General features: G+C 42.6%; 1 protein-coding gene and 1 long non-coding RNA gene across 2 annotated transcripts in view; both read right to left on the minus strand.

Moving 5' to 3' along the window:
• Positions 1-1024: 1024 nt before the first annotated feature.
• On the minus strand, positions 1025-3498 carry LOC311105880. Its single transcript, XR_014610289.1, has 2 exons — positions 3291-3498; positions 1025-3183 (listed from the first exon to the last, which is right to left on the minus strand). It is a non-coding gene; the product is annotated as an uncharacterized lncRNA (long non-coding RNA).
• Positions 3499-7272: 3774 nt separating this feature from the next.
• LOC311106286 (CUE domain-containing protein 1-like) overlaps positions 7273-27010 on the minus strand; it is a 59690-nt gene continuing 39952 nt past the window's right edge. Inside the window, exons 4-11 of the mRNA XM_084148573.1 lie at positions 22989-23116; positions 21908-22034; positions 21499-21760; positions 20941-21012; positions 8867-8956; positions 8592-8685; positions 8291-8413; positions 7273-8123 (exon numbers count right to left, since the gene is read on the minus strand). Of these exons, the coding sequence (XP_084004699.1) occupies position 8123; positions 8291-8413; positions 8592-8685; positions 8867-8956; positions 20941-21012; positions 21499-21760; positions 21908-22034; positions 22989-23116 (897 nt within the window). The 3' untranslated portion in view covers positions 7273-8122. The remainder of the gene's footprint in view (positions 8124-8290; positions 8414-8591; positions 8686-8866; positions 8957-20940; positions 21013-21498; positions 21761-21907; positions 22035-22988; positions 23117-27010) is intronic.

The raw sequence follows: 27010 nt of genomic DNA on the forward strand, positions 1-27010 counted from the left end.
CGAAACTGAGCTCAGGTGCATCCTGTTTCCATTGATCATCCTTAAGATGTTTCTACAACGATTGGAGTCCACTTGTGGTCAATTCAATTGATTGGACATGATTTGGAAAGGCACACATCTGTCTATAAAAGGTCCCACAGTTGACAGTGCATGTCAGAGCAAAAACCAAGCCATGAGGTCAAAGAAATTGTCCGTAGAGCTCCGAGACAGGATTGTGTCGCAGCACAGATCTGGGGAAGGGTACCAAAAAATGTCTGCAGCATTGAAGGTCCCCAAGAACATAGTGGCCTCCATCATTCTTAAATGGAAGAAGTTTGTAACCACCAAGACTCTTCCTAGAGCTGTCCGCCCGGCCAAACTGAGCAATCAGGGGAGAGGGGCCTTGGTCAGGGAGGTGACCAAGAACCCGATGGTCACTCTGACAGAGCTCCAGAGTTCCTCTGTGGAGATGGGAGAACCTTCCAGAAGGACAACCATCTCTGCAGCACTCCACAATCAGGCCTTTATGGTAGAGTGGCCAGACGGAAGCCACCCCTCAGTAAAAGGCACATGACAACCCGCTTGGAATTTGCCAATAGGCACCTAAAGGACTCTCAGACCATGAGAAGCTCCCCATCCAACCTGACAGAGTTTGAGAGGATCTGCAGAGAATAATGGGAGAAACTCCCCAAATACAGGTGTGCCAAGCTTGTGGCATCATACCCAAGAGGCTGTAATCGCTGCCAAAGGTGCTTGAACAACGTTCTAAGTAAAGGGTCTGAATACTTATGTAAATGTAATATTTCCGGTTTTTATTTTTAATACATTTGCATTCAAATAAAAAATAAACGGTTTTTGCTTTGTCATTACTGGGTATTGTGTGTAGATTGATGAGGGGAAAAAACAATTTAATCCATTTTAGAATCAGGCTGTAACGTATCTATTCCCAAAATGTTTTGTCTTCGCTAGAAACATTTCACTTCAAATCTAAAAAATCAAGTCTTTCTCTCTCTTCAAAGAGATAGGCCTCATCAGGAGCCTGATGTTGAGCGATAACATTTATTTTCAAGAGTCAGTTGTGACAATCCTGTCTAAGGGATTGATAGAAACAACTTTAATGAGCAGAATCTGTTAATAAATCTTTACAAATGTAACACAATCACATCAGACAGGGTACAACACAATTTGATTATTTCAATAGCTATAAGAAACTTTCTTAATGTGTAAGGAAAATCTGATCTGGAAATCAATCTTGAGTACAACAATCACTTAAAGAACCTTAAACATATTTTGCGGGGAGAAACTGGCTTCTGACCTTGTCCTTACAAAATATGACACAAACACATTTTGAATCATACAAATTCTGAAGTTCTTTAAATGTATTTCAGTTTTGATCTTGAGCAATGCTTTTCGTATGTTTGACCTACATTGACTGGTAGGATTGGCTACAGTCCAGTCCTGAAACAGATCTACAAAAATGCCTGGATGTTAGGGGCTATAGGGGTTGTTTATGGACAGGCCACACAGATCTCACTAAGATCCATACAAAATAGACTGAAAACCATCATGCCTGTGGTGGTAGTTCTTCAAAGTAACTATGGCATACATTCTTATGATAGGGTTATGAACCATAGAAGATTGCAGGCTCATGAGTGCATTGTAAACAAGCATGTTGTCTGCTATTACTGGCCTCATCTCTATTCATGTACATTCATCATGAAGCATATCACCCTGTCTGGCACACATACAGCACAATAAAAGAATCTGTACTAAGAAACATCTCAACAACAAAAAATCATTGACCAAGCATTTGTGGTGCAGTGTGTCTATTGGTCAGAAAAGGTTAAGTGAGAAATTACTTTGAGTATGCTCTTTTCCGTACAACATCTAGGCTTATATGCAGATTTTTGGTCTATCGCACAGACAGGTCCAATATGCATTTGAAATTATGTCTGTCCACCAACATGATATTTGAAGCTTCTGATGGAATAAACTACCGGCCTAGATGTACCGTTTCCTATTCTTAACTGTGCTTTTATCAAGTCGGACAAATTGGAAATGGAAGAACAGTAGAAAGAAGATGGGAGCTTCCCTGAGAGGATAACGTATCTACAAGTTTCTATGAGCAGTCATTATTATTATTATTATTATCAAACATCAAGCCATTTTGAAATCATGTCACAAATCCATGCAGACAAATGTTGCCCTTGACAGTGCAATAACAAAACTGCACTCATGTTCAGATGTCAGTCAAAAGCCTGGAACTGAAGATAAAAAACAGAACATTTTCCCTTCTCTCTTTTCTGAAAAGAACAAAACTGATATCATGCAATGCTGGAATAGACAGACATAAACCTGCTGACTGGTCAGTGGGTGAACTGTCACAGGCTTTTGTAAACAAACGTAACCTGCGTCTTGTCAATGATGCTCCCTCAGCTACTGCAGATATGAGTTAGAATGTCTTCTTTTGAAATAAATGAAAGCACTCCAATATCATTGAGTGACATTTGAAACAGTCTGGAACAGTAAGATATATATATTTTTTAATAAAAGCCCAATTGAAATACCTATACGGATATGAATCACAGGAGGTTGCTGGCACCTTATTTGGGGAGGACGGGCTCGTGGTAATGGCTGGAGTGGAATCAGTTTAATGATATCCAACACATGGTTTCTATGTGTTTGATGCCATTCCATTCACGCCATTCCAGCCATTATTATGAGCTGTCCTCCCCTCAGCATCCTCCACTGATGTGAATAGCATGACAGTAACAATGAAGGTGAATGGATAGTCTGATGGCAGTTTGAGTAAGCTGGATAATGGCGCCCCCTTTCTGTCGCTCAATAACAGTATAAATGAGTGGGTGACATAATGGCAATGTGGAAAATCTTTCTCATTATGGCAAGGGAAATTAACTCATTTTATTGACAAACATTTTTAGAGAGTTTGTGAAGACCTGTATGAGAAAAATGCTGAGAGCAAAACTAACAAACAAGAAAATGACAACACACACAGAAATTGGCTAAGGGGCAAAATTCAGCCTCCCTTCACACAATCAATACTTGAACTTTCTCCGTATGTACAACAAACATACCTTTCTCCTCATGTACAACACATGACCTATCACCAATGAGGTCTTCTGTCAACATCCCTGACCGAGAAGAAGGGGTTCAAACGTGTCTCATTCCTACATCAAGGAAAAACTGTAAATGGCTGATTTGATTCGAACCATCTTAAACTTCAATAGTAAAAACATACGTTTCAATCATGGAACCATCTTAATTTGAGAGGTAGTAAATCAACCATTTACATGTAAATCAATTTTTTGAAGGAAGAGTAGATTACTTGGTGTTCCAATTCCCCAAAGTGTGCACTTGGCTTTGTCACTCTTACGAATCAATTTTAAAACATTGGAATCTTACAAGAATGGTGGAGGGAGTTGCCACCATACAGTGGGGAAAAAAAGTATTTAGTCAGCCACCAATTGTGCAAGTTCTCCCACTTAAAAAGATGAGAGAGGCCTGTAATTTTCATCATAGGTACACGTCAACTATGACAGACAAAATGAGGGAAAAAAATCCAGAAAATCACATTGTAGGATTTTTAATGAATTTATATGCAAATTATGGTGGAAAATAAGTATTTGGTCAATAACAAAAGTTTCTCAATACTTTGTTATATACCCTTTGTTGGCAATGACACAGGTCAAACGTTTTCTGTAAGTCTTCACAAGGTTTTCACACACTGTTGCTGGTATTTTGGCCCATTCCTCCATGCAGATCTCCTCTAGAGCAGTGATGTTTTGGGGCTGTCGCTTGGCAACACGGACTTTCAACTCCCTCCAAAGATTTTCTATGGGGTTGAGATCTGGAGACTGGCTAGGCCACTCCAGGACCTTGAAATGCTTCTTACGAAGCCACTCCTTCATTGCCCGGGCGGTGTGTTTGGGATCATTGTCATGCTGAAAGACCCAGCCACGTTTCATCTTCAATGCCCTTGCTGATGGAAGGAGGTTTTCACTCAAAATCTCACGATACATGGCCCCATTCATTCTTTCCTTTACACGGATCAGTCGTCCTGGTCCCTTTGCAGAAAAACAGCCCCAAAGCATGATGTTTCCACCCCCATGCTTCACAGTAGGTATGGTGTTCTTTGGATGCAACTCAGCATTCTTTGTCCTCCAAACACGATGAGTTGAGTTTTTACCAAAAAGTTCTATTTTGGTTTCATCTGACCATATGACATTCTCCCAATCCTCTTCTGGATCATCCAAATGCACTCTAGCAAACTTCAGATGGGCCTGGACATGTACTGGCTTAAGCAGGGGGACACGTCTGGCACTGCAGGATTTGAGTCCCTGGCGGCGTAGTGTGTTACTGATGGTAGGCTTTGTTACTTTGGTCCCAGCTCTCTGCAGGTCATTCACTAGGTCCCCCGTGTGGTTCTGGGATTTTTTCTCACCGTTCTTGTGATCATTTTGACCCCACAGGGTGAGATCTTGTGTGGAGCCCCAGATCGAGGGAGATTATCAGTGGTCTTGTATGTCTTCCATTTCCTAATAATTGCTCCCACAGTTGATTTCTTCAAACCAAGCTGCTTACCTATTGCAGATTCAGTCTTCCCAACCTGGTGCAGGTCTACAATTTTGTTTCCGGTGTCCTTTGACAGCTCTTTGGTCTTGGCCATAGTGGAGTTTGGAGTGTGACTGTTTGAGGTTGTGGACAGGTGTCTTTTATACTGATAACAAGTTCAAACAGGTGCCATTAATACAGGTAATGAGTGGAGGACAGAGGAGCCTCTTAAAGAAGAAGTTACAGGTCTGTGAGAGCCAGAAATCTTGCTTGTTTGTAGGTGACCAAATACTTATTTTCCACCATAATTTGCAAATAAATTCATTAAAAATCCTACAATGTGATTTTCTGGAATTTTTTTTCTCAATTTGTCTGTCATAGTTGACGTGTACCTATGATGAAAATTACAGGCCTCTCTCATCTTTTTAAGTGGGAGATCTTGCACAATTGGTGGCTGACTAAATACTTTTTCCCCCCACTGTATTTCCTACACCAGTCTCTTCCTTTTTAACGATCGTGAGCAAAAAGCACACTTTGGGGAGAAGGCTTCAGAATCAGACTGCAACCGGTAATAATTTCCAATAGTTGGGAAAGTGACGGATCAACGTGAAACCTTGCGAATCAGCTAGTGGCTCAAAGGGTTGATTTTAAATCTAGCTCCTGTCTGTTGAAGCTCATATCACAGCTCTTTTCTACCGATACATCCAACAGCAAGATCAATGCCAGTCCTCACCTCACAGAGGCATCATCCATATCATGTTCTGCTCTGCTCTCTCCGTACCCAACACTTCCCATTACAAGCGGTTCATTTCCCATTACACCACATAACAAAACACTTTTATCAACAATGTGCACAGATCACTGGCATATTTGTTTATCAAATATTTATACTAGTTATATTGTGTACTCATTAATAACACTGGAATTCAGCAATATGCGCCCCTCCTTATTCTCAATGAGATAGGGTTAGTATATAAATGCTCTATTGAAAAAGACATGAGAATCGTGAGATATGGCAGTCAGTTAGCTTGAGTGATATTTCAGTTCACATGAAATCTTAAGAAGTTTGTCAGAGTTCCTGAAATGGGATTAAAGGTAACGCTTGGCATTTAGTTACACATACACAACAATATGGGATGAAATATGACCCGCTAGAAACAATTGACAATTTTGGCAGGTTTGAATGCCTCTTTGAAATAGGGGGGTGCAGCAGAAGGGTTTGTTGACGTTTGAGCATGGCAACTTGAATAACAACCCCTTGACTGACACACACAGGTCTCTGATGATATTATCTCCTGTCAAATTGCTCTGAGGCAACTCCAGATTTACAAGCGGGAGTCGACTGTAATATTAGAGTCTCTGTTCACAAGTTGTTTCTGAGTCCTGAACTTTCAGGAAAAATGGGATTGAACTTGGATTGAGCTGTGATTCTAGTTGAGGTGTTGTACACTGCTCAAAAAAATAAAGGGAACACTTAAACAACACAATGTAACTCCAAGTCAATCACACTTCTGTGAAATCAAACTGTCCACTTAGGAAGCAACACTGATTGACAATAAATGTCACATGCTGTTGTTCAAATGGAATAGACAACAGGTGGAAATTACAGGCAATTAGCAAGACACCCCCAATAAAGGACTGGTTTTGCAGGTGGTGACCACAGACCACTTCTCAGTTCCTGTGCTTCCTGGCTGATGTTGTGGTCACTTTTGAATGCTGGCGGTGCTTTCACTCTAGTGGTAGCATGAGACGGAGTCTACAACCCACACAAGTGGCTCAGGTAGTGCAGCTCATCCAGGATGGCACATCAATGCGAGCTGTGGCAAGAAGGTTTGCTGTGTCTGTCAGCGTAGTGTCCAGAGCATGGAGGCGCTACCAGGAGACAGGCCAGGACATCAGGAGACGTGGAGGAGGCCGTAAGAGGGCAACAACCCAGCAGCAGGACTGCTACCTCCGCCTTTGTGCAAGGAGGAGCAGGAGGAGCACTACCAGAGCCCTGCAAAATGACCTCCAGCAGGCCACAAATGTGCATGTGTCTGCTCAAACGGTCAGAAACAGACTCCATGAGGGTGGTATGAGGGCCCGACGTCCACAGGTGGGGGTTGTGCTTACAGCCCAACACCGTGCAGGACGTTTGGCATTTGCCAGAGAACACCAAGATTGGCAAATTCGCCACTGGCGTCCTGTGCTCTTCACAGATGAAAGCAGGTTCACACTGAGCACGTGACATACGTGACAGAATCTGGAGACGCCGTGGAAAACGTTCTGCTGACTGCAACATCCTCCAGCATGACCGGTTTGGCGGTGGGTCAGTCATGGTGTGGGGTGGCATTTCTTTGGGGGGCCGCACAGCCCTCCATGTGCTCGCCAGAGGTAGCCTGACTGTCATTAGGTATCGAGATGAGATCCTCAGACCCCTTGTGAGACCATATGCTGGTGCGGTTGGCCCTGGGTTCCTCCTAATGCAAGACAATGCTAGACCTCATGTGGCTGGAGTGTGTCAGCAGTTCCTGCAAGAGGAAGGCATTGATGCTATGGACTGGCCCGCCCGTTCCCCAGACCTGAATCCAATTGAGCACATCTGGGACATCATGTCTCGCTCCATCCACCAATGCCACGTTGCACCACAGACTGTCCAGGAGTTGGCGGATGCTTTAGTCCAGGTCTGGGAGGAGATCCCTCAGGAGACCATCTGCCACCTCATCAGGAGCATGCCCAGGCGTTGTAGGGAGGTCATACAGGCACGTGGAGGCCACACACACTACTGAGCCTCATTTTGACTTGTTTTAAGGACATTACATCAATGTTGGATCAGCCTGTAGTGTGGTTTTCCACTTTAATTTTGAGGGTGACTCCAAATCCAGACCTCCATGGGTTGATAAATTTGATTTCCATTGATAATTTTTGTGTGATTTTGTTGTCAGCACATTCAACTATGTAAAGAAAAAAAGTATTTAATAAGATTATTTCATTCATTCAGATCTAGGATGTGTTATTTTAGTGTTCCCTTTATTTTTTTGAGCAGTGTATAAAAACTTGCCACATCATCACTGGTTACTGTCTGTTTAAAACTGTGACCAAATGGGCATAGCAACACATGGGTACTGGGAGTGGACATTTCAGAGGTGCTTGTGCACACTTTGGCTCTGGAGTGACCTACCCCAGCCATATAAAAGAGATTAAACTGGTAACACTAGATGAGTCCATATGTTAAGATCATCACCACCAAGGCTGCCATGCATTCTGCAATGGGGATTAAAGGGAGCTGATACAAAAAAATTAACTGTCAAAAGACTAATGCATCTTCCCTTTACATATGAAATCATATATTAATGAAGAGTTATGATACACTTATGTCATCCAATGTGGTTATGAACAGTCAGAGTTAAGGAGAGGTGGTAGCAGTCTGCTTCCTCTCCTCATGGGCGAGGGGGTGGTCCCAGGTCACTTCTGGGCCTGGGATTGGCTGGTCTGTGTTAGGGGAGGGAGGAACCAAAGTATTGCGTGGTCACCAGCCATGGGTCATTCTGCTGTCACCATGGAAACCCTGATGTGGTGCAGCCTTGGAGGATCTGAAATGGAGGAGGTGACATGTTTGTCAGATTACAGCCAAAAGGCCCATCTATAAACAAAGGATTTAAGTCAACATCCCCCCTAATAATGTTTGATTTGAGCAGTTATAGTAGTTACACAGAGTAAAGTGATACAATTCACAACAGGGAAGAACACAGGTTTTCACCATGACAACGGCTCCTTGAGTGGCACATCGTCTTCCTGAGTGTCTGATCTTCTGGGCTGGCCATCTTCTGGGCTTCCCTCCACATCCTCCAGGAGGTTGGCTGTGGAGTTAGCTGTGCCCAGTCTTAGAGGGGATATGGTCAAGGGAAACACCTAAAGGCCTGCATATTGATACATATACATCTGTTTTATACAGTATGTGGTACTTGAACATTGAGTTCTATAAAAAGCCATCACTACAAAAACGGAACCCATCCAATGTTTCCGATTTGAAATTAGAATCGACTGGCAATGAAGGATACGACTGGTGCTTCAGGAGCGTTCTTTTTTTAAACTTTCTTCTCCTAGTCTTGTCAGAGAATGATCTGGCAATTTCAAACAGCTTCTTTCTTGTTGCTAGGTGGGAGAGAAGACAACAGTATCATCACAAAATAAATTACCGGAACAAAGGATTGTAAAAAGGGTTTGCATAAGTGTGCTGTCCTCGTGATTGAGTTAGTTAACTGGCCGTTGACAAAGAGACACAGGGGATGGTAATAATGTGTATTGAGTGGCCTGCCGGTAGAGGATGCCTTACATTTGCCCATGTGTTTGAGTTTGTCTCTGAACATGGCGTCATCTGACACAGCAGTACACGCCTCCATCGACCCTGATGCACAGTGCTCTCCTGGAAACAAAGAAAGGAGTTGTAAAAGACTAACATAAGTATATTATTCACACACAACCACACAAGAAAACACTAACGCAGCAACACACATGCACATATATTAATGAAACAACAATCTACTTCAACCATTTCTGATTTTACAGCTTTGCTCAAACGGTCAGAAACATTTTTATTTACTATGGAACAAAGATAAATTATATAAATATACAGTGCCTTCTGAAAGTATTCAGACCCCTTGACTTCTTCCACATTTTGTTAGGTTACAGCCTTATTCTAAAATTGATTTAATTGTTTTTTCCCCCTCAATCTACACACAATACCCCATAATGACAAAGCAAAAACAGATTATACATTTTTGCTCATTTATAAAATGCTTTGTTGAAGCACCTTTGGCAGCGATTACAGCCTCAAGTCTTCTTGGGTATGACGCTACAAGCTTGGCACACCTGTATTTCGGGAGTTTCTCCCATTCTTCTCTGCAGATCCACTCAAGCTCTGTCAGGTTGGATGGGGAGTGTTGCTGCACAGAGATTTTCAGGTATCTCCAGAGATGTTAGATCGGGTTCAAGTCCGGGCTCTGGCTGGGCCACTCAACGACATTCAGAGACTTGTCCCAAAACAACTCCTGCGTTGTCTTGGCTGTGTGCTTAGGGTTGTTGTCCTGTTGGAAAGTTAAACTTTGCCCCAGTCTGAGGTCCTGAGCGCTCTGGAGCAGGTTTTCATTAAGGATCTCTCTGTACTTTGTTCCGTTCATCTTTGCCTCGATCCTGACTAGTCTCCCAGCCCTGCCGCTGAAAAACATCCCCACAGCATGATGCTGCCACCACCATGCTTCACCGTAGGGATGGTGACAGGTTTCCTCCAGACATGATGCTTGGCCTTCAGGCCAAAGAGTTCAATCTTGGCTTCATCAGACCAGATAATCTTGTTTCTCATGGTCTGAGAGTCTTTAGGTGACTTTTGGCAAACTCCAAGCGTGCCGTCATATGCCTTTTACTGAGGAGTGGCTTCCGACTGGCCACTCTACTATAAATGCCTGATTCGTGGAGTGCTGCAGAGATGGTTGTCCTTCTGGAAGGTTCTCCCATCTCCACAGAGAAACTCTGGAGCTCTGTCAGAGTAACCATCGGGTTCTTGGTCACCTCCCTGACCAAGGCCCTTCTCCCCCGATTGCTCAGTTTGGCCAGGCGGCCAGCTCTAGGAAGAGTCTTGGTGGTTCCAAACTTCTTTCATTTAAGAATGATGGAGGCCAGTGTTCTTGGGGACTTTCAATAATGCAGAAATGTTTTGGTACCCTTCCCCAGATCTGTGCCTCGACACAATCCTGTCTCGGAGCTCTACGGACAATTCCTTTGACCTCATGGCTTGGTGTTTGCTCTGACATGCACTGTCAACTGTGCGACCTTATATAGACAGGTGTGTGCCTTTCCAAATCATGTCCAATCATTTGAATTTTCCTCAGGTGGACTCCAATGAAGTAGAAACATCTCAAGGATGATCAATGGAAACAGGATGCACCTGAGCTCAATTTCGAGTCTCATAGCAAAGGGTCTGAATACTTATGTAAATAAGGTATCTATTTTTTATATTTAATACATTTGCAAACATTTCTAAAAACCTGTTTTCGCTTTGTCATTATGGGGTATTGTGTGTAGATTGATGAGGATTTATTTATTTATTTAATCCATTTTAGAATAAGGCTGTAACTTAAAATGTGGAAAGAGTCAAGGGGTCTGAATACTTTCCAAATGCAGTGTATATATTAAAAAATATATATATGGGGGATTGGAAATGGTGCAGACAATTACATTGATGGAAGCTACAATCTATCTGCAATATTAAAGGTGATCTACCCCCCCCAAAAAAACAATATATATGCACACTTTACCAGTCAAAGGTTTGGACACACCTACTCATGCAAGGGTTTTTCTTTATTTGTACTATTATTTACATTGTAGATTAATAGTGAAGACTTTAAAACGATGAAATAACACATATGGAATCATGTAGCAACCAAAAGTGTTGAACAAATAAAAATATATTTTATATTTGAGATTCTTCAAATAGCCAACCTTTGCCTTTATGACAGCTTTGCACACTCTTGGCATTCTCTCAACCAGCTTCAATGAGGTAGTCACCTGGAATGCATTTCAATTAACAGGTGTGCCTTCTTAAAAGTTAATTTGTGGAATTTATTTCCTTTTTAATGCGTTTGAGCCAATCAGTTGTGTTGTGACAAGGTAGGGGTGGGTATACAGAAGATAGCCCTATTTGGTAAAAGACCAAGTCCATATTATGGCAAGAACAGCTCAAATATGCAAAGAGAAACGACAGTCCATCATTACTTTAAGACATGAAGGTTAGTCAATATGGAACATTTCAAGAACTTTGAATGTTTCTTCTAGTGCAGTCGCAAAAACCATCAAGCACTATGAGGAAACTGGCTCTCATGAGGACCGCCACAGGAATGAAAGACCCAGAGTTACCTCTGCTGCCAAGGATAAGTTCATTAGAGTTACCAGCCTCAGAAATTGCAGCCCAAATAAATGCTTCACAGAGTTCAAGTAACAGACACATCTCAACATCAACTGTTCAGAGTGTGAATCAGGCCTTCATGGTCGAATTGCTGCAAAGAAACCACTACTAAAGGACACCAATAAGAAGAAGAGACCTGCTTGGGCCAAGAAACACGAGCAATGGACATTAGACCGGTGGAAATTTGTCCTTTGGTCTGGAGTCCAAATTGGAGATTTTTACTTCCAACCACCGTGTCTTTGTGAGACGCAGTGTGGGTGAACGGATGATCTCCGCATGTGTAGTTCCCACCGTAAAGCATGGAGGAGGAGGGGTTATGGTGTGGGGGTGCTTCGCTGGTGACACTGTCTATGATTTATTTAGAATTTAAGGCACACTTAACCAGCATGGCTACCACAGCATTCTGCAGCGATACGCCATCCCATCTGGCTTGGGCTTACATTTACATTTACATTTTAGTCATTTAGCAGACGCTCTTATCCAGAGCGACTTACATGAGCAATTAGGGTTAAGTGCCTTGCTTAAGGGCACATCGACAGATTTTTCACCTAGTCAGCTCGGGGATTAGAACCAGCGACCTTTCGGTTACTGGCACAACGCTCTTACCCACTAAGCTACCTTGGCTTAATGGGACTATCATTTGTTTTTCAACAGGACAATGACCCAACACACCTCCAGGCTGTGTAAGGGCTATTTTACCAAGAAGGAGAGTGATGGAGTCCTGCATCAGATGACCTGGCCTCCACAACCCCCCTGACCTCAACCCAATTGAGATGGTTTGGGATGAGTCGGACGGCAGAGTGAAGGAAAAGCAGCCAACAAGTGCTCAGCATATGTGGGAACTCCTTCAAGAATGTTGGAAAAGCATTCCAGGTAAAGCTGGTTGAGAGAATGCCAAGAGTGTGCAAAGCTGTCATCAAAGCAAAAGGTGGCTATTTGAAGAATCTCAAATATAAAATATATTTTGATTTGTTTAACACTTTTTGGGTTACTTACATGATTCCATTTGTGTTATTTCATAGTTTTGATGTCGTCACTATTATTCTATAATGTAAAAAATTGTAAAAATAAAGAAAAACCCTTGAGTGAGTATGTGTGTCCAAACTTTTGACTGGTAGTGTATATATACAGTGGGGAGAACAAGTATTTGATACACTGCCGATTTTGCAGGTTTTCCTACTTACAAAGCATGTAGAGGTCTGTAATTTTTATCATAGGTACACTTCAACTGTGAGAGATGGAATCTAAAACAAAAATTCATAAAATCACATTGTATGATTTTTAAGTAATTAATTTGCATTTTATTGCATGACATAAGTATTTGATACATCAGAAAAGCAGAACTTAATATTTGGTACAGAAACCTTTGTTTGCAATTACAGAGATCATACGTTTCCTGTAGGTCTTGACCAGGTTTACACACACTGCAGCAGGGATTTTGGCCCACTCTTCCATACAGACCTTCTCCAGATCCTTCAGGTTTCGGGGCTGTCGCTGGGCAATACGGACTTTCAGCTCCCTCCAAAGATTTTCTATTGGGTTCAGGTCTGGAGACTGGCTAGGCCACTCCAGGACCTTGAGATGCTTCTTACGGAGCCACTCCTTAGTTGCCCTGGCTGTGTGTTTCGGGTCGTTGTCATGCTGGAAGACCCAGCCACGACCCATCTTCAATGCTCTTACTGAGGGAAGGAGGTTGTTGGCCAAGATCTCACGATACATGGCCCCATCCATCCTCCCCTCAATACGGTGCAGTCGTCCTGTCCCCTTTGCAGAAAAGCATCCCCAAAGAATGATGTTTCCACCTCCATGCTTCACGGTTGGGATGGTGTTCTTGGGGTTGTACTCATCCTCCTTCTTCCTCCAAACACGGCGAGTGGAGTTTAGAACAAAAATCTCTATTTTTGTCTCATCAGACCACATGACCTTCTCCCAAATACTTGTTCTCCCCACTGTATATATATGTTTTTTTTTAAGGATAAATTATATAAAGAATGATAGTAAAAAAGCTCTGGAGTACCTTAAATGAAATTCTAGGCAAAAGAGCAAACTCCGCTCCATCCTTAATTGAATCAGATGGCTTGTTCATATCAAAACCCTTTGATATTGCCAACCACTTTAAGAACTTTTTTGTTGACAAGATTTGCAAATTTAAGCATAACTAGGGCTGTAACGGTGACCGTATTACCGCCACACCGGCGGTCACAAGTCATGACGTCAGTCAAATTCCACGTGACTGCTTAGTTACGGTAATTAGGCTTCTTCAAGCTCTGATGCTGCTGATGGTCATTAGTAGTCTACCAAACTTGCTAACTGCCTAGTACTCAGCACTCTAATGTCCCTATAAATCACTCTGACATCAATGCAAATGTAATTGAAAATCTAATCAAACACTTCATGAGTGCCCATGAGCTCATACATTTTACATTTACATTTTAGTCATTTAGCAGACGCTCTTATCCAGCGCATACATTATTTTATCGAACACACAACCCTGGCGTTGCAAACGCCATGCTCTACCAACTGAGCTACATCCCCTGCCAGCCATTCCCTCCCCTACCCTGGACGACGCTGGGCCAATTGTGCGCCGCCCCATGGGTCTCCTGGTCGCGGCAGGCTACGACAGAGCCTGGATTCGAACCAAGATCTCTAGTGGCACAGCTAGCACTGCGATGCAGTGCCTTAGACCACTGCAACATTTCTATAGGCTATGCAATTGCGTGAGAAAACAGAGTGATGGCCTCTATTAAAAAGAGGAGGATCCCATCAGCTTTCTATAGGCTAGGCCTACTATATTTATTTATCAACTTTTCTAATATTAAGCACATCGCTTCGCTTTACAACAGGAGTATAGCCTACCTGGCTGGCATGAAAATGAACCACGGGACATGTATTTGTTTTCGCATGCACCACGGGACATGTATCAGGTGGATGATCATCGTCCATTCTAAATCAAAACTAATTTTACACATATATTATTTAGTATATGTAAAGACTACATAAAAAATTAAGAATAGTCTGATGGGTGACAATATTAGCCTATCACTTGTGAATGATGTATTATCACTTGTGAAATGATGCCCAGCTTGTGCATTAAGGCAAGAAACAGCCCATGTCTTTTTTGTGTGACTTTTCTAAATCATAGTCGCACACCTCATGTAGCCTAGCCCATAGGCCTATATGGTTTCATAAGGTTTGTATCACAACTAAAGTGGCCAAATAACTTCTTAAAATTAAGTACATTAAACCGCTTTATAACCGGTGTAGAGCCTAAATGGCATACATAGGCTGCGCGTGAGTTTCATGTTTGGGGAAGCTTTTTAATAAAGCATTACATGCATAATTGCATTTGCCGGTGACATTCGAGAACAGTGTTCTCCCGCTAATTGATTGCATTTTGGAACATTCGCACTTATAGCCTACTGCAGGCAGTGTGTGCATTTCTGCGCTTATAATGTGAAGAAATCAACATTTTAAGCTAAACGTTCTGATCTGTTGCATCAGCCTCATTGCTTTTAAAAGGTTTTTTGATGTGAGTGGTTGTATTAATTTGGGATCTATCGCATCCCACAACTGTCCCAGTTTGTTTGGAATATTTATTTATTGCACAGAAGGACAAGTTGACCAATAGAATAGGTCAACTTTTGTCCTATGGGGGATAGTAGATTGACAGGCTAGTGGTTTTGCTGTTCTCATCTTGTTGGCTGACGAAAGGCAGGCTAAATGTAGACGGTTCTAACATCTTCAAGATGCGCCTCGGAATTCGATAAGAGGGATGCGCGCAGTTACGCCCCGATGTGTCTGTCACTTGTAGCCTACTTCTTAACTGAACTGCCTGTGAGAAGGACCCGATCACGTGACGGGCATTGGCAAATAAGAATTGAGATATCGGAGAGAGCCATGTGAGTGAGAGGTGCTTTGGAGCACGGCAGCTGGGAGAAGGGAATTATAATTATTATATTCAGCCCAAGGGCACAACAGCCACACAAGGGGGATGCCGCTGGGAAATACAAGGCTTGGTGAGAATATTATCAAGTGCTTGTCAAACTGTGAATGAGAGACTGATGAAGTGTGTGCAGCCTGCACAACAAACAAATCAGAGCTCATGCCTTTCATGCAACTTTTTTCAAATCATCAGTACCATCATGCAGCCTTAGAATGTATTAAAAATCTAAACATATAGCCCAACGCTTGTATCACAACTAAAGTTGCATAAATAACTCTAAATTAAGCATATAGGAAGGACCAGTTTCTTTGTTAACCGCTCAACACAGAATAGCCGCACTTTGAAATCATTTGGAGAAAATATCCTTTCTTTTTTATTCAGCTTTGTTCAATTGAATTCTTCATACTAGAAAATAATGCCACATAATTCTTATCTGCTAAATGAACTAGTGTAGCCCACAGCCATTTGGCATAGCCAGATAAGGGCCTAACATAAGGACAACTCAGAGTATGCTATTCTGTTCTTCTGAAATAGGCTACATTTTCTTCATATCATGTTTCTTTAGACCTGTCTAAAATAAATACATGTGTTTATGTTAATTAATGGTCAATTACCGTGAGACTGGCAGTTATTTGCTTGACAATCACCGGCTGACAAAATGTCATGACCGCCACAGCCCTAGGCATGACATACAAACAACAAATGCTGAACCCTAATATTCATAACGGACCAAATAATGAAAGACAATCGCTGTAGTTTTGAGTTCCGCAAAATTGGTGTGAAAGAGTTTGGCACATCTTCAATTTAAGCCTAGAAGACGGTGTGTGCAGTCAGGCCTGAAGGGAGGCAAAGGTCATTGTGCTGCCCAAAAATAGCAATTCTCAAACTAAAAGCATAGTCTTTGGGCCAAATCACCCACTCAACCCTAAACCTCATCTAGAGTTATTACTGAATAATGTGGCGATTGAGCAAGTTGAGGAGACTAAACTGCTCGGTGTAACCCTAGATAGCAAGTTGTCATGGTCAAAACATATAGACTCAATGGTTGCTAAAATGGGAAGAGGTCTGTCCATGATAAGGTGTTGCTCTGCTTTCATCTAAATCAACCTGGACTACTGCCCAGTTGTGTGGTCATATGCGACAAAGAAGGATATAGGAAAATTGCAGTTGGTCCAGAACAGAGCAGTATGTATTGCACTTAGATGTACATGGAGGGCGAACTGGTTCAAAGTTGAGGAGAGATTGACTGCATCACTATTGGTCTTTGTGCGAGGTGTTAATGGGTTAAAGGTAACAAACTGTCTGTTCAAGCAGTTGGCACACAGTTCGGACACTCATCGGTCCCACACAAAACATGCAGCAAGAGATCTCTTCACAGTCCCCAGGTCCCAGAACAGAGGCTGGGAAATGCACAGTATTAAATAGAGCCATGACTACATGGAACCCTCTGCCACCCCAGGTAATGCAAAAAAAAAAAAAAAAGATAAAAGAAAACCTTACGGGACGACGGGTCTGTGAAGAGACAGACATTTGTATTATCAAATCAAAATGTATTTGTCACATGCGCTGAATACAACAGGTGTAGACCTTACCGTGAAATGCTTACTTACAAGCCCTTAACCAACAATGCAGTTTTAAGAAAAATAAGAGTTAAGAAAATATTTACTAAATAAACAAAGTAAAAAATTAATAAAATAACAAAATTATGTAGTGTTATGTCCTGTATATTATGTATTTTATTTGTTGCGTTTTTCTTTCCTGGCAGCGGCTAATTGGGGGATCTTAATAAAATACTAAATGAATCAGTCCAGAGAAAGCTACTTATGGTGTCAACAACTACTTGGAGAAGCTTTCACCATACCCAGTGGTAGCAAGCGATAAAGATCGGTGGCTAGATATTGGACGTGATAAAGTGATGTTATCAAAACAAACCCCAAGTCATTGATATGAGTGTTGAAGAAGAATGAACACACGCATACAGTACCAGTCAAAAGTTTGGACACTTTAAAAAAAAATTTATTTCACCTTTATTTAACCAGGTAAGCCAGTTGAGAACAGGTTCTCATTTACAACTGCGACCTGGCCAAGATAAAGCAAACCTACTCATTCAAGGGTGTTTCTTTATTTTTACTATTTTCTACATTGTAGAATAATAGTGAAGACATCAAAACTATGAAATAACACATATGTAGTAAAAAAAAAAAGTGTTAAACAAATAAAAATATATTATAAATTTGCGATTCTTCAAAGTAGCCACCCTTTGCCTTGATGACAGCTTTGCAGACTCTTGGCATTCTCTCAACCAGCTTCATGAGGAATGCTTTTCCAACAGTCTTGAAGGAGTTCCCACATATGCTGAGCACTTGTTGGCTGCTTTTCCTTCACTCTGCGGTCCAACTCATCCCAAACCATCTCAATTGGGTTGAGGTCGGGGGATTGTGGAGGCCAGGTCATCTGATGCTGCACCCCATCACTCTCCTTCTTGGTCATATAGCCCTTACAAGCCTGGAAGTGTGTTGGGTCATTGTCCTGTTGAGAAACAAATGATAGCCCCACTAAGCACAAAACAGATTTTTTTAAATATACTTTTTTATTTAACCTTTATTTAACTAGGCAAGTCAGTTAAGAACAAATCTTATTTACAATGATGGCCTACACCGGCCAAACTCGGACGACGCTGGGCCAATTGTGCGCTGCCCTTTGGGACACCCAATCACGGCCGGTTGTGATACAGCCTGGAATCAAACCAGGGGGTCTGTAGTGACGCCTCAAACACTGAGATGCAGTGCCTTAGACTGCTGCGCCACTCGGGATGGTGTATCTCTGTAGAATGCTGTGGTAGCCATGCTGGTTAAGTGTGCCTTGAATTCTAAATAAATCACAGACAGTGTCACCAGCAAAGCACCCCCACACCACCTACTCCATGCTCCACAGTGGGAACTACACATGCAGAGATCATCTGTTCACCCACACCGCGTCTCACAAAGACGCAGCGGTTGGAACCAAAAATCTCAAATTTGGACTCCAGACCAAAGGACACATTTCCACCGGTCTAATGTCCATTGTTCGTGTTTCTTGGCCCAAGCAAGTCTCTTCTTATTATTGGTGTCCTTTAGTAGTGGCTTCTTTTCAGAAATTCGACCATGAATTCCTGATTCACGCAGTCTCCTCTGAACAGTTGATGTTGAGATTATTTGGGCTGCAATTTCTGAGGCTGGTAACTCAAATGAACTTACAGTGGGGAAAAAAAGTATTTAGTCAGCCACCAATTGTGCAAGTTCTCCCACTTAAAAAGATGAGAGAGGCCTGTAATTTTCATCATAGGTACACGTCAACTATGACAGACAAAATGAGGGAAAAAAATCCAGAAAATCACATTGTAGGATTTTTTATGAATTTATTTGCAAATTATGGTGGAAAATAAGTATTTGGTCAATAACAAAAGGTTCTCAATACTTTGTTATATACACTTTGTTGGCAATGACACATGTCAAACGTTTTCTGTAAGTCTTCACAAGGTTTTCACACACTGTTGCTGGTATTTTGGCCCATTCCTCCATGCAGATCTCCTCTAGAGCAGTGATGTTTTGGGGCTGTCGCTGGGCAACACGGACTTTCAACTGCCTCCAAAGATTTTCTATGGGTTGAGATCTGGAGACTGGCTAGGCCACTCCAGGACCTTGAAATGCTTCTTACGAAGCCACTCCTTCGTTGCCCGGGCGGTGTGTTTGGGATCATTGTCATGCTGAAAGACCCAGCCACGTTTCATCTTCAATGCCCTTGCTGATGGAAGGAGGTTTTCACTCAAAATCTCACGATACATGGCCTCATTCATTCTTTCCTTTACACGGATCAGTCGTCCTGGTCCCTTTGCAGAAAAACAGCCCCAAAGCATGATGTTTCCACCCCCATGCTTCACAGTAGGTATGGTGTTCTTTAGATGCAACTCAGCATTCTTTGTCCTCCAAACACGACGAGTTGAGTTTTTACCAAAAAGTTCTATTTTGGTTTCATCTGACCATATGACATTCTCCCAATCCTCTTCTAGATCATCCAAATGCACTCTAGCAAACTTCAGACGGGCCTGGACATGTACTGGCTTAAGCAGGGGGACACGTCTGGCACTGCAGGATTTGAGTCCCTGGCGGCGTAGTGTGTTACTGATGGTAGGCTTTGTTATTTTGGTCCCAGCTCTCTGCAGGTTATTCACTAGGTCCCCCCGTGTAGTTCTGGGATTTTTGCTCACCGTTCTTGTGATCATTTTGACCCCACGGGGTGAGATCTTGCGTGGAGCCCCAGATCGAGGGAGATTGTCAGTGGTCTTGTATGTCTTCCATTTCCTAATAATTGCTCCCACAGTTGATTTCTTCAAACCAAGCCGCTTACCTATTGCAGATTCAGTCTTCCCAGCCTGGTGCAGGTCTACAATTTTGTTTCTGGTGTCTTTTGACAGCTCTTTGGTCTTGGCCATAGAGGAGTTTGGAGTGTGACTGTTTGAGGTTGTGGACAGGTGTCTTTTATACTGATAACAAGTTCAAACAGGTGCCATTAATACAGGAAACGAGTGGAGGACAGAGGAGCCTCTTAAAGAAGAAGTTACAGGTCTGTGAGAGCCAGAAATCTTGCTTGTTTGTAGGTGACCAAATACTTATTTTCCACCATAATTTGCAAATAAATTCATTAAAAATCCTACAATGTGATTTTCTGGATTTTCTTTTCTCAATTTGTCTGTTATAGTTGACGTGTACCTATGATGAAAATTACAGGCCTCTCTCATCTTTTTAAGTGGGAGAACTTGCACAATTGGTGGCTGACTAACTACTTTTTTCCCCCACTGTATCCTCTACAGCAGAGGTAACTCTGGGTCTTCCTTTCCTGTGGCGGTCCTCACGAGAGCCAGTTTCATCATAGCGCTTGATGGTTTTTGCGACTGCACCTGAAGAAACTTTCCAAGGTCTTGACATTTTCCGGATTGACTGACCTTCATGTCTTAAAGTAATGATGGGGACTGTCGTTTCTCTTTGCTTATTTGAGCTGTTCTTGCCATAATATGGACTTGGTCTTTTACCAAATAGGGCTATCTTCTGTATACCACCCTACCTTGTCACAACACAACTGATTGGCTCAAATGCATTAAGAAGGAAAGAAATTCCACAAATTTCAAATGTATTAATTGAAATGCATTCCAGGTGACTACCTCATGAAGCTGGTTGAGAGAATGCCAAGAGTGTTCAAAGCTGTCATCAAAGCAAAGGGTGGCTTCTTTGAAGAATCTCAAATATAAAATATATTTTGATTTGTTTAATGCTTTTTTGGTTACTACATGATTCCATATGTGTTATTTCATAGTTTTGATGTCTTCACTTTTATTCTACAATGTAAAAAATAGTTAAAATAAAGAAAAACCCTTGAATGAGTAGGTGTGTCCAAACTTTTGACTGGTACTGTATATGCAAACACACGCACATCCACACCATTACTGGTGAAGCTTATGAATGACATCTACCTGCTGTGGAATTCTCCATGTAAGTGGATGAATGATTGGACTTGGATTTCTTTGATTCGTACTTCAAGCGATCTAAAACAGAGAGAGCTGGATGTTATGACGCAATATGGGACACATAGCAGCATCTAATGTACACTATTATTAAGAAACCTTTATGAAAGTGGGACATGGTTCCCAAATTTCAACTAGGATGAAACATCATGAGATAGACAAGGGACTTTGCAACTAGCATAACATTTTAGTCATTTAGCAGACGCTCTTATCCAGAGCGACTTACAGGAGCAATTAGGGTTAAGTGCCTTGCTCAAGGGCATCTCGACAGATTTTTCACCTAGTCGGCTCGAGGATTAGAACAAGCGACCTTTCAGTTACTGGCACAACGCTCTTAACCACTAAGCTACATGCCGCCCAAGAGCATTTTCAACAGTAGCGGACTTGCTCCGTAGAAAGCATAAACTTGACTACTGTACTAGCCTACTGTGTCCTGAACATGTATTCAGTGTGTTAAAAGTATATCATGCAGGTGACCATGTATGCCTATCTGTGCATGACACACACCTCTCTCCAGGGCGACGAGGAACTCGCGGTTGCGCTGCAGCTCCCTCATGAACTCCTCGTTCTGGAGGAACAGAGCGATGCGTTCATCATCCAGGTACTGTTTCAGTTTACGCTCCTGCTCCGTGCCTGCCCCCGCCACGCCCCCGGCACCGCCTGGCCCTCCAGGGGCCCCTAGGGCTCCACCAGCCCCTGGCCTGGAGACACCTCCCTGGGCTGTCCGCTGGGCGATGGAGGAAGGCTGGGACAGACTGCTCTGTGAGCCCTAGAGGAGGAGAGATGGAGAAAGAGAGGTTGCATTTAGTTGCTATTGATTTCTGTAAGCAGGATGTCACCCTGCTGTTAATGATGATGTCATACTGCTAATGTATTTTTTTGTGTGTGTGTGGTTTTCTTCACATCCACTGTGTACCTGTATATTGTCCAGTTGCTGTGGCAGGATCCGCAGGAAATCATCTGGCAGGTTGCCAAGCAACGGCGGATTCCAGTTCCTGTAGCTGCGGACCTGCCGGTGACCTGGAGGTGGCTGGGCCTCGAACCTAGGTCAGACAAGGGTCAAAGGTTAGGATCAGACTAGATAGAGATTCATATGCCATGTCATACTAGAATAAAACTAAATGTACACATCACACATTGTGTATTGATGCTGTGAAAAGTAAGCAATGCATGAAAACACAAATAATAATGTCTGTTTGTCTTTACAATAAAATCCCCTTTGAGCAGCAGTCACCACATTTAACACACCACTTTGTACAGTCCAAGAAGTAAATTACTGTGAATCTCTCAGCTGGTGGTGTGAAGCAGAACAAATGTGGACATTGTCATGAATCATAAATCATTGACACGGAGGCTTGATGCAAATTCATTTACATGGAGGATTGTTATTAACTGGTCCAGTGATACACAAGCACCAATTACACAAACATGCACGCACGCACACACACCAGCTGGAGACAGAATTGCACAGTTCTTAAAATGGCCACCAGGTGGAGCCTTGACTAACTATAACAGCATGTGGTCGGCTGTGATTTCCACAGGCCCCTGAGCATGTAAATTCCAGGGTCCCATAGGACCACTTCCTCTGTTCCTCTGGGCTTTAAAGAGTACAGTCTAGGGGATTGCATGTGAACAAAAGCTCCTGTTGGGATTTTTAAAACATGAATCCTTCCTTCCTCCCTTTCATAAAGTAATCAGTGTGCATGTTCGAGATGCCCATATTCTATACAGGATTAAAGTATTACCATAGACAGACGACTGATAGGTTAAACTCTTCTCTGGGCATTGTGTAGATCTGTTGAACTGTATAGTATAGGACAGAGGAGGCTGGTGGGAGGACATATAGGAGGAAGGGGTCATGGTAATGTCTGGAACGGAATAAATGGAATGGTACCAAACACGTCAAACAACGTGTTTGACTCCATTCCAGACATTACAATGAGCCTGTCCTCCTATAGCTCTTCCCACTAGCCTCCTGTGACAGTATGACAATTTACCTGGGTGGAGGAGTGGGTGGGTCCTCTGGGTACTTTCTGTCGTAGATGTGCATGTCATAAGTGGGCGGTGAGTAGACGGGGGGAGGTTCCTCGTCGGAACTGTACGGTTCTAATGTCCGCTCAAGAATCTGGCCCAGGGAATGGAGGAGACCAAGAGAGAGTATGGCCCTGATCAATAACATTAATACACATTTACCCAATGAAATCAGTCATGTCAGTAAGATTAATAATTTCAGTTTTAAGAGAGAAGCTGGTTGGGTTACTGTCTGATAAGGTAACTGGAGCACACAAAACAGCACTACTTTTAGGCATTACTGCTGCCTTTACTATATACAATTGAAGTCGGAAGTTTACATACACTTAGGTTGGAGTCATTAAAACTTGTTTTTCAACCACTCCACAAATGTCTTGTTTACAAACTATAGTTTTGGCAAGTCGGTTAGGACATCTACTTTGTGCATGACACAAGTCATTTTTCCAAAAATTGTTTACAGACAGATTATTTCACTTATAATTCACTGTATCACAATTCCAGTGGGTCAGAAGTTTACATACACTAAGTTGACTGTGCCTTTAAACAGCTTGGAAAATTCCAGAAAATGATGTCATGGCTTTAGAAGCTTCTGATAGGCTAATTGACATAATTTGAGTCAATTGGAGGTATACCTGTGGATGTATTTCAAGGCCTACCTTCAAACTCAGTGCCTCTTTGCTTGACATCATGGGAAAATCAAAAGAAATCAGCCAAAACCTCCGAAATTTTTTTGTAGACCTCCACAAGTCTGGTTCATCCTTGGGAGCAATTTCCAAACGCCTGAAGGTACCACGTTCATCTGTACAAACAATAGTACGCAAGTATAAACACCATGGGACCACGCAGCCGTCATACCGTTCAGGAAGGAGACCCGTTCTGTCTCCTAGAGATGAACGTACTTTGGTGCGAAAAGTGCAAATCAATCCCAGAACAACAGCAAAGGACCTTGTGAAGATGCTGGAGGAAACAGGTACAACAGTATCTATATCCACAGTAAAACGAGTCCTATATCGACATAACCTGAAAGGCCGCTCAGCAAGGAAGAAGCCACTGCTCCAAAACCACCATAAAAAAGCTAGACTACGGTTTGCAACTGCACATGGGGACAAAGATAGTACTTTTTGGAGAAATGTCCTCTGGCCTGATGAAACAAAAATATAACTGTTTGGCCATAATGACCATCGTTATGTTTGGAGGAAAAAGGGGAAGGCTTGCAAGCCGAAGAACACCATCCCAACCGTGAAGCACGGGGGTGGCAGCATCATGCTGTGGGGGTGCTTTGCTGCAGGAGGGACTGGTGCACTTCACAAAATAGATGGCATCACGAAGAAGGAAAATTATGTGGCTATATTGAAGCAACATCTCAAGACGCCAGTCAGGAAGTTAAAGCTTGGTCGCAAATGGGTCTTCCAAAAGGACAATGACCCCAAGAATACTTCCAAAGTTGTGGAAAAATGCTACGAAATACTAATTGAGTGTATGTAACGCTTCTGACCCACTGGGAATGTGATGAAAGAAATAAAAGCTGAAATAAATCACTCTCTACTATTATGCTGACATTTCACATTCTTCAAATAAAGTGTTGATCCTGACTGACCTAAGACAGGGAATTTTTACTAGGATTAAATGTCAGGAATTGCGAAAAACTTAGTTTAAATGTATTTGGCTAAGGTGTATGTAAACTTCCGACTTCAACTACATATTCTAGAGGGACAACATGGGTTGCAGTTACTTTCTTCTTTTTTGTGTGTGGTAGTGGTACACAATGCATTATTGATTAATACCTAGACTACAACAAGAACAGGAGGGGAGAGAGTGAGACAGTAGGCCCCGTGTAGCTCTGGTGGTAGAGCATGGCGCTTGCAACGCCAGGGTTGTGGGTTCGTTTCCCACGGGGGGCCAGTATGAAAACATGTATGCACTCACTAACTGTAAGTCGCTCTGGATAAGAGCATCTGCTTAATGACGTAAATGTAAATGTAGGCCAGCAGAGGATGTGACGCGGGGGTCCCCAATTACAATCAGCCATGGGCCGATTTTTCCTTGAGTGGAGGGTCGGGGGGCCGGAACATAGTTCTAAATAATTTGTACACTGCAAACTGATTCCCAAACCGATATAGTATTTGACAAAAACAGAATCATTTCAAACCTTGAATACATTGGGATACGATCCCATATGGCTCTCTATTTATGCGTGGGAATACTTGGGAACATATTTCGTAAATAAAATTAACTTTGAACTAAGCTTGGGCGATATAGCGTATATACCGGGGTGTTTAGACATACCATCGGTGCATGCGATGCCACTGCTTATAACTAACTATAACTATCTTAGATGTGTCAAATAAATGATATCCAGATCAGGGCTTCAGCTATGCATTTGGTTTGCTAACTTGTTAGCTAAGTGGCAAGATCAAGCTTCTTGGTTACAGCAGAGACAATCAATCCCCTCCTGGATCGAGATCCATGTTGCCCGAATTTATTTTCTTTAAGAAATAGCGCCTTTTGTGTGCACTTCCGGTAATACCGTATACCTCGGTATGGTACAGAAAGGGTATGACAGTATGAAAATCTAGGTACCGCCCAACCCTACTTTGAGCAGATTTCCTGGTGATTTTACAGTATTTTATGTCCAACATGATGGCGCTGCAGTGGATAGCAGCAGTCTTACATGCTCCTGACCAATTCTGCAATTTTGTGTGTTTTTTACGATGATCCTAACTTTTGTATATAATGTCTTCACCATCATTTCCTATGAAGGAAGCAGCTTCTGGACGTCAGAACAACGATCACTAACCTCGATTTGGACAAACATTTCTACGTTCTGCTTACTCCGGACCAGACCCTAATTCCCAGGACTCGAAAGAGGAAGCTGCGGCGAAAGAGAGGCAGGCGAAGAAGTCGGCGCGCAAATAGACCGCCATTGCCCTCTGTTCTATTGGCGAACGTGAAATCACAGGAAAACAAACTGGATGAGCTCCATTCGAGACTATCCTATCAACCTGAAAAACTGTAATACCCTATGTTTCTCAGCGTCGTGGCTGAATGAGGACATGGATATACATCTCGCTGGTTTTTCTATGTATCATCAAGACCAGACTGCAAACTTGGGTAAGACGAAGGGAGGATGGGGGTGTCTCTTCATTGACAACAGCTGGTGCGCGATCTCTAATGTTAAGGAAGTCTTGAGGTTTGCTTGCCTGAGTTAGAATACCTCATGATACGCTGCAGACCATACTATTTACCAAGAGAGCTCTCATCTATATTTTTTGTAGCTGTCTATTTACCACCACAAACCGAAACCGCACTCAACGAGCTGTATAGGGCCATAAGCAAACAAGAAAATGCACATTCAGAGGCGGCGTTTCTCATGGCCGGTGATTTTAATGCAGGGAAACTGAAATCTGTTTAACCAACTTTTTACCAGCATGTCACCTGTGCAACTAGAGGTGACAAAACTCTAGATCATCTTTATTGCACAAACAGAAACGCATACAAGCCCCTCCCTTGCCTTCCCTTTGGCAAATCAGACCATAACTCTATCCTCCTGCTTCCTGCTTACAAGCAAAAACTCAAACAGGAAGTACCAGTACCACTATGGAAGTGGTCTGATGAAGCGGATGTTATGCTCCAGGACTGTTTCGCTAGCACAGATTAGATGTGTTCCGTGATTCATCCGATAACATTGAGGAGTTTACCACATCAGTCACCGGCTTCATTAATAACAGCATCGACGACGTCGTCCCCACAGTGACCGTACGTACATACCCCAACTACAACCCATGGATTACAGTCAAAATCTGCACTGAGTAAAGGCTAGAGCTGCTGCTTTCAAGGAGCGGGACACTAATCCAGACACTTATAAGAAATCCCACTACGACCTACGACAAGCTATTAAACAGGCAAAGCGTCAATACAGGACTAAGATTGAATCTTACTATGCTGGCGCTGATGCTCGACGGATGTGGCAGGGCTTGCAAACTATCAC

The sequence above is a fragment of the Coregonus lavaretus genome (assembly GCF_964263955.1).
Source record: "Coregonus lavaretus genome assembly, chromosome: 30".
Taxonomy (NCBI): domain Eukaryota; kingdom Metazoa; phylum Chordata; class Actinopteri; order Salmoniformes; family Salmonidae; genus Coregonus; species Coregonus lavaretus.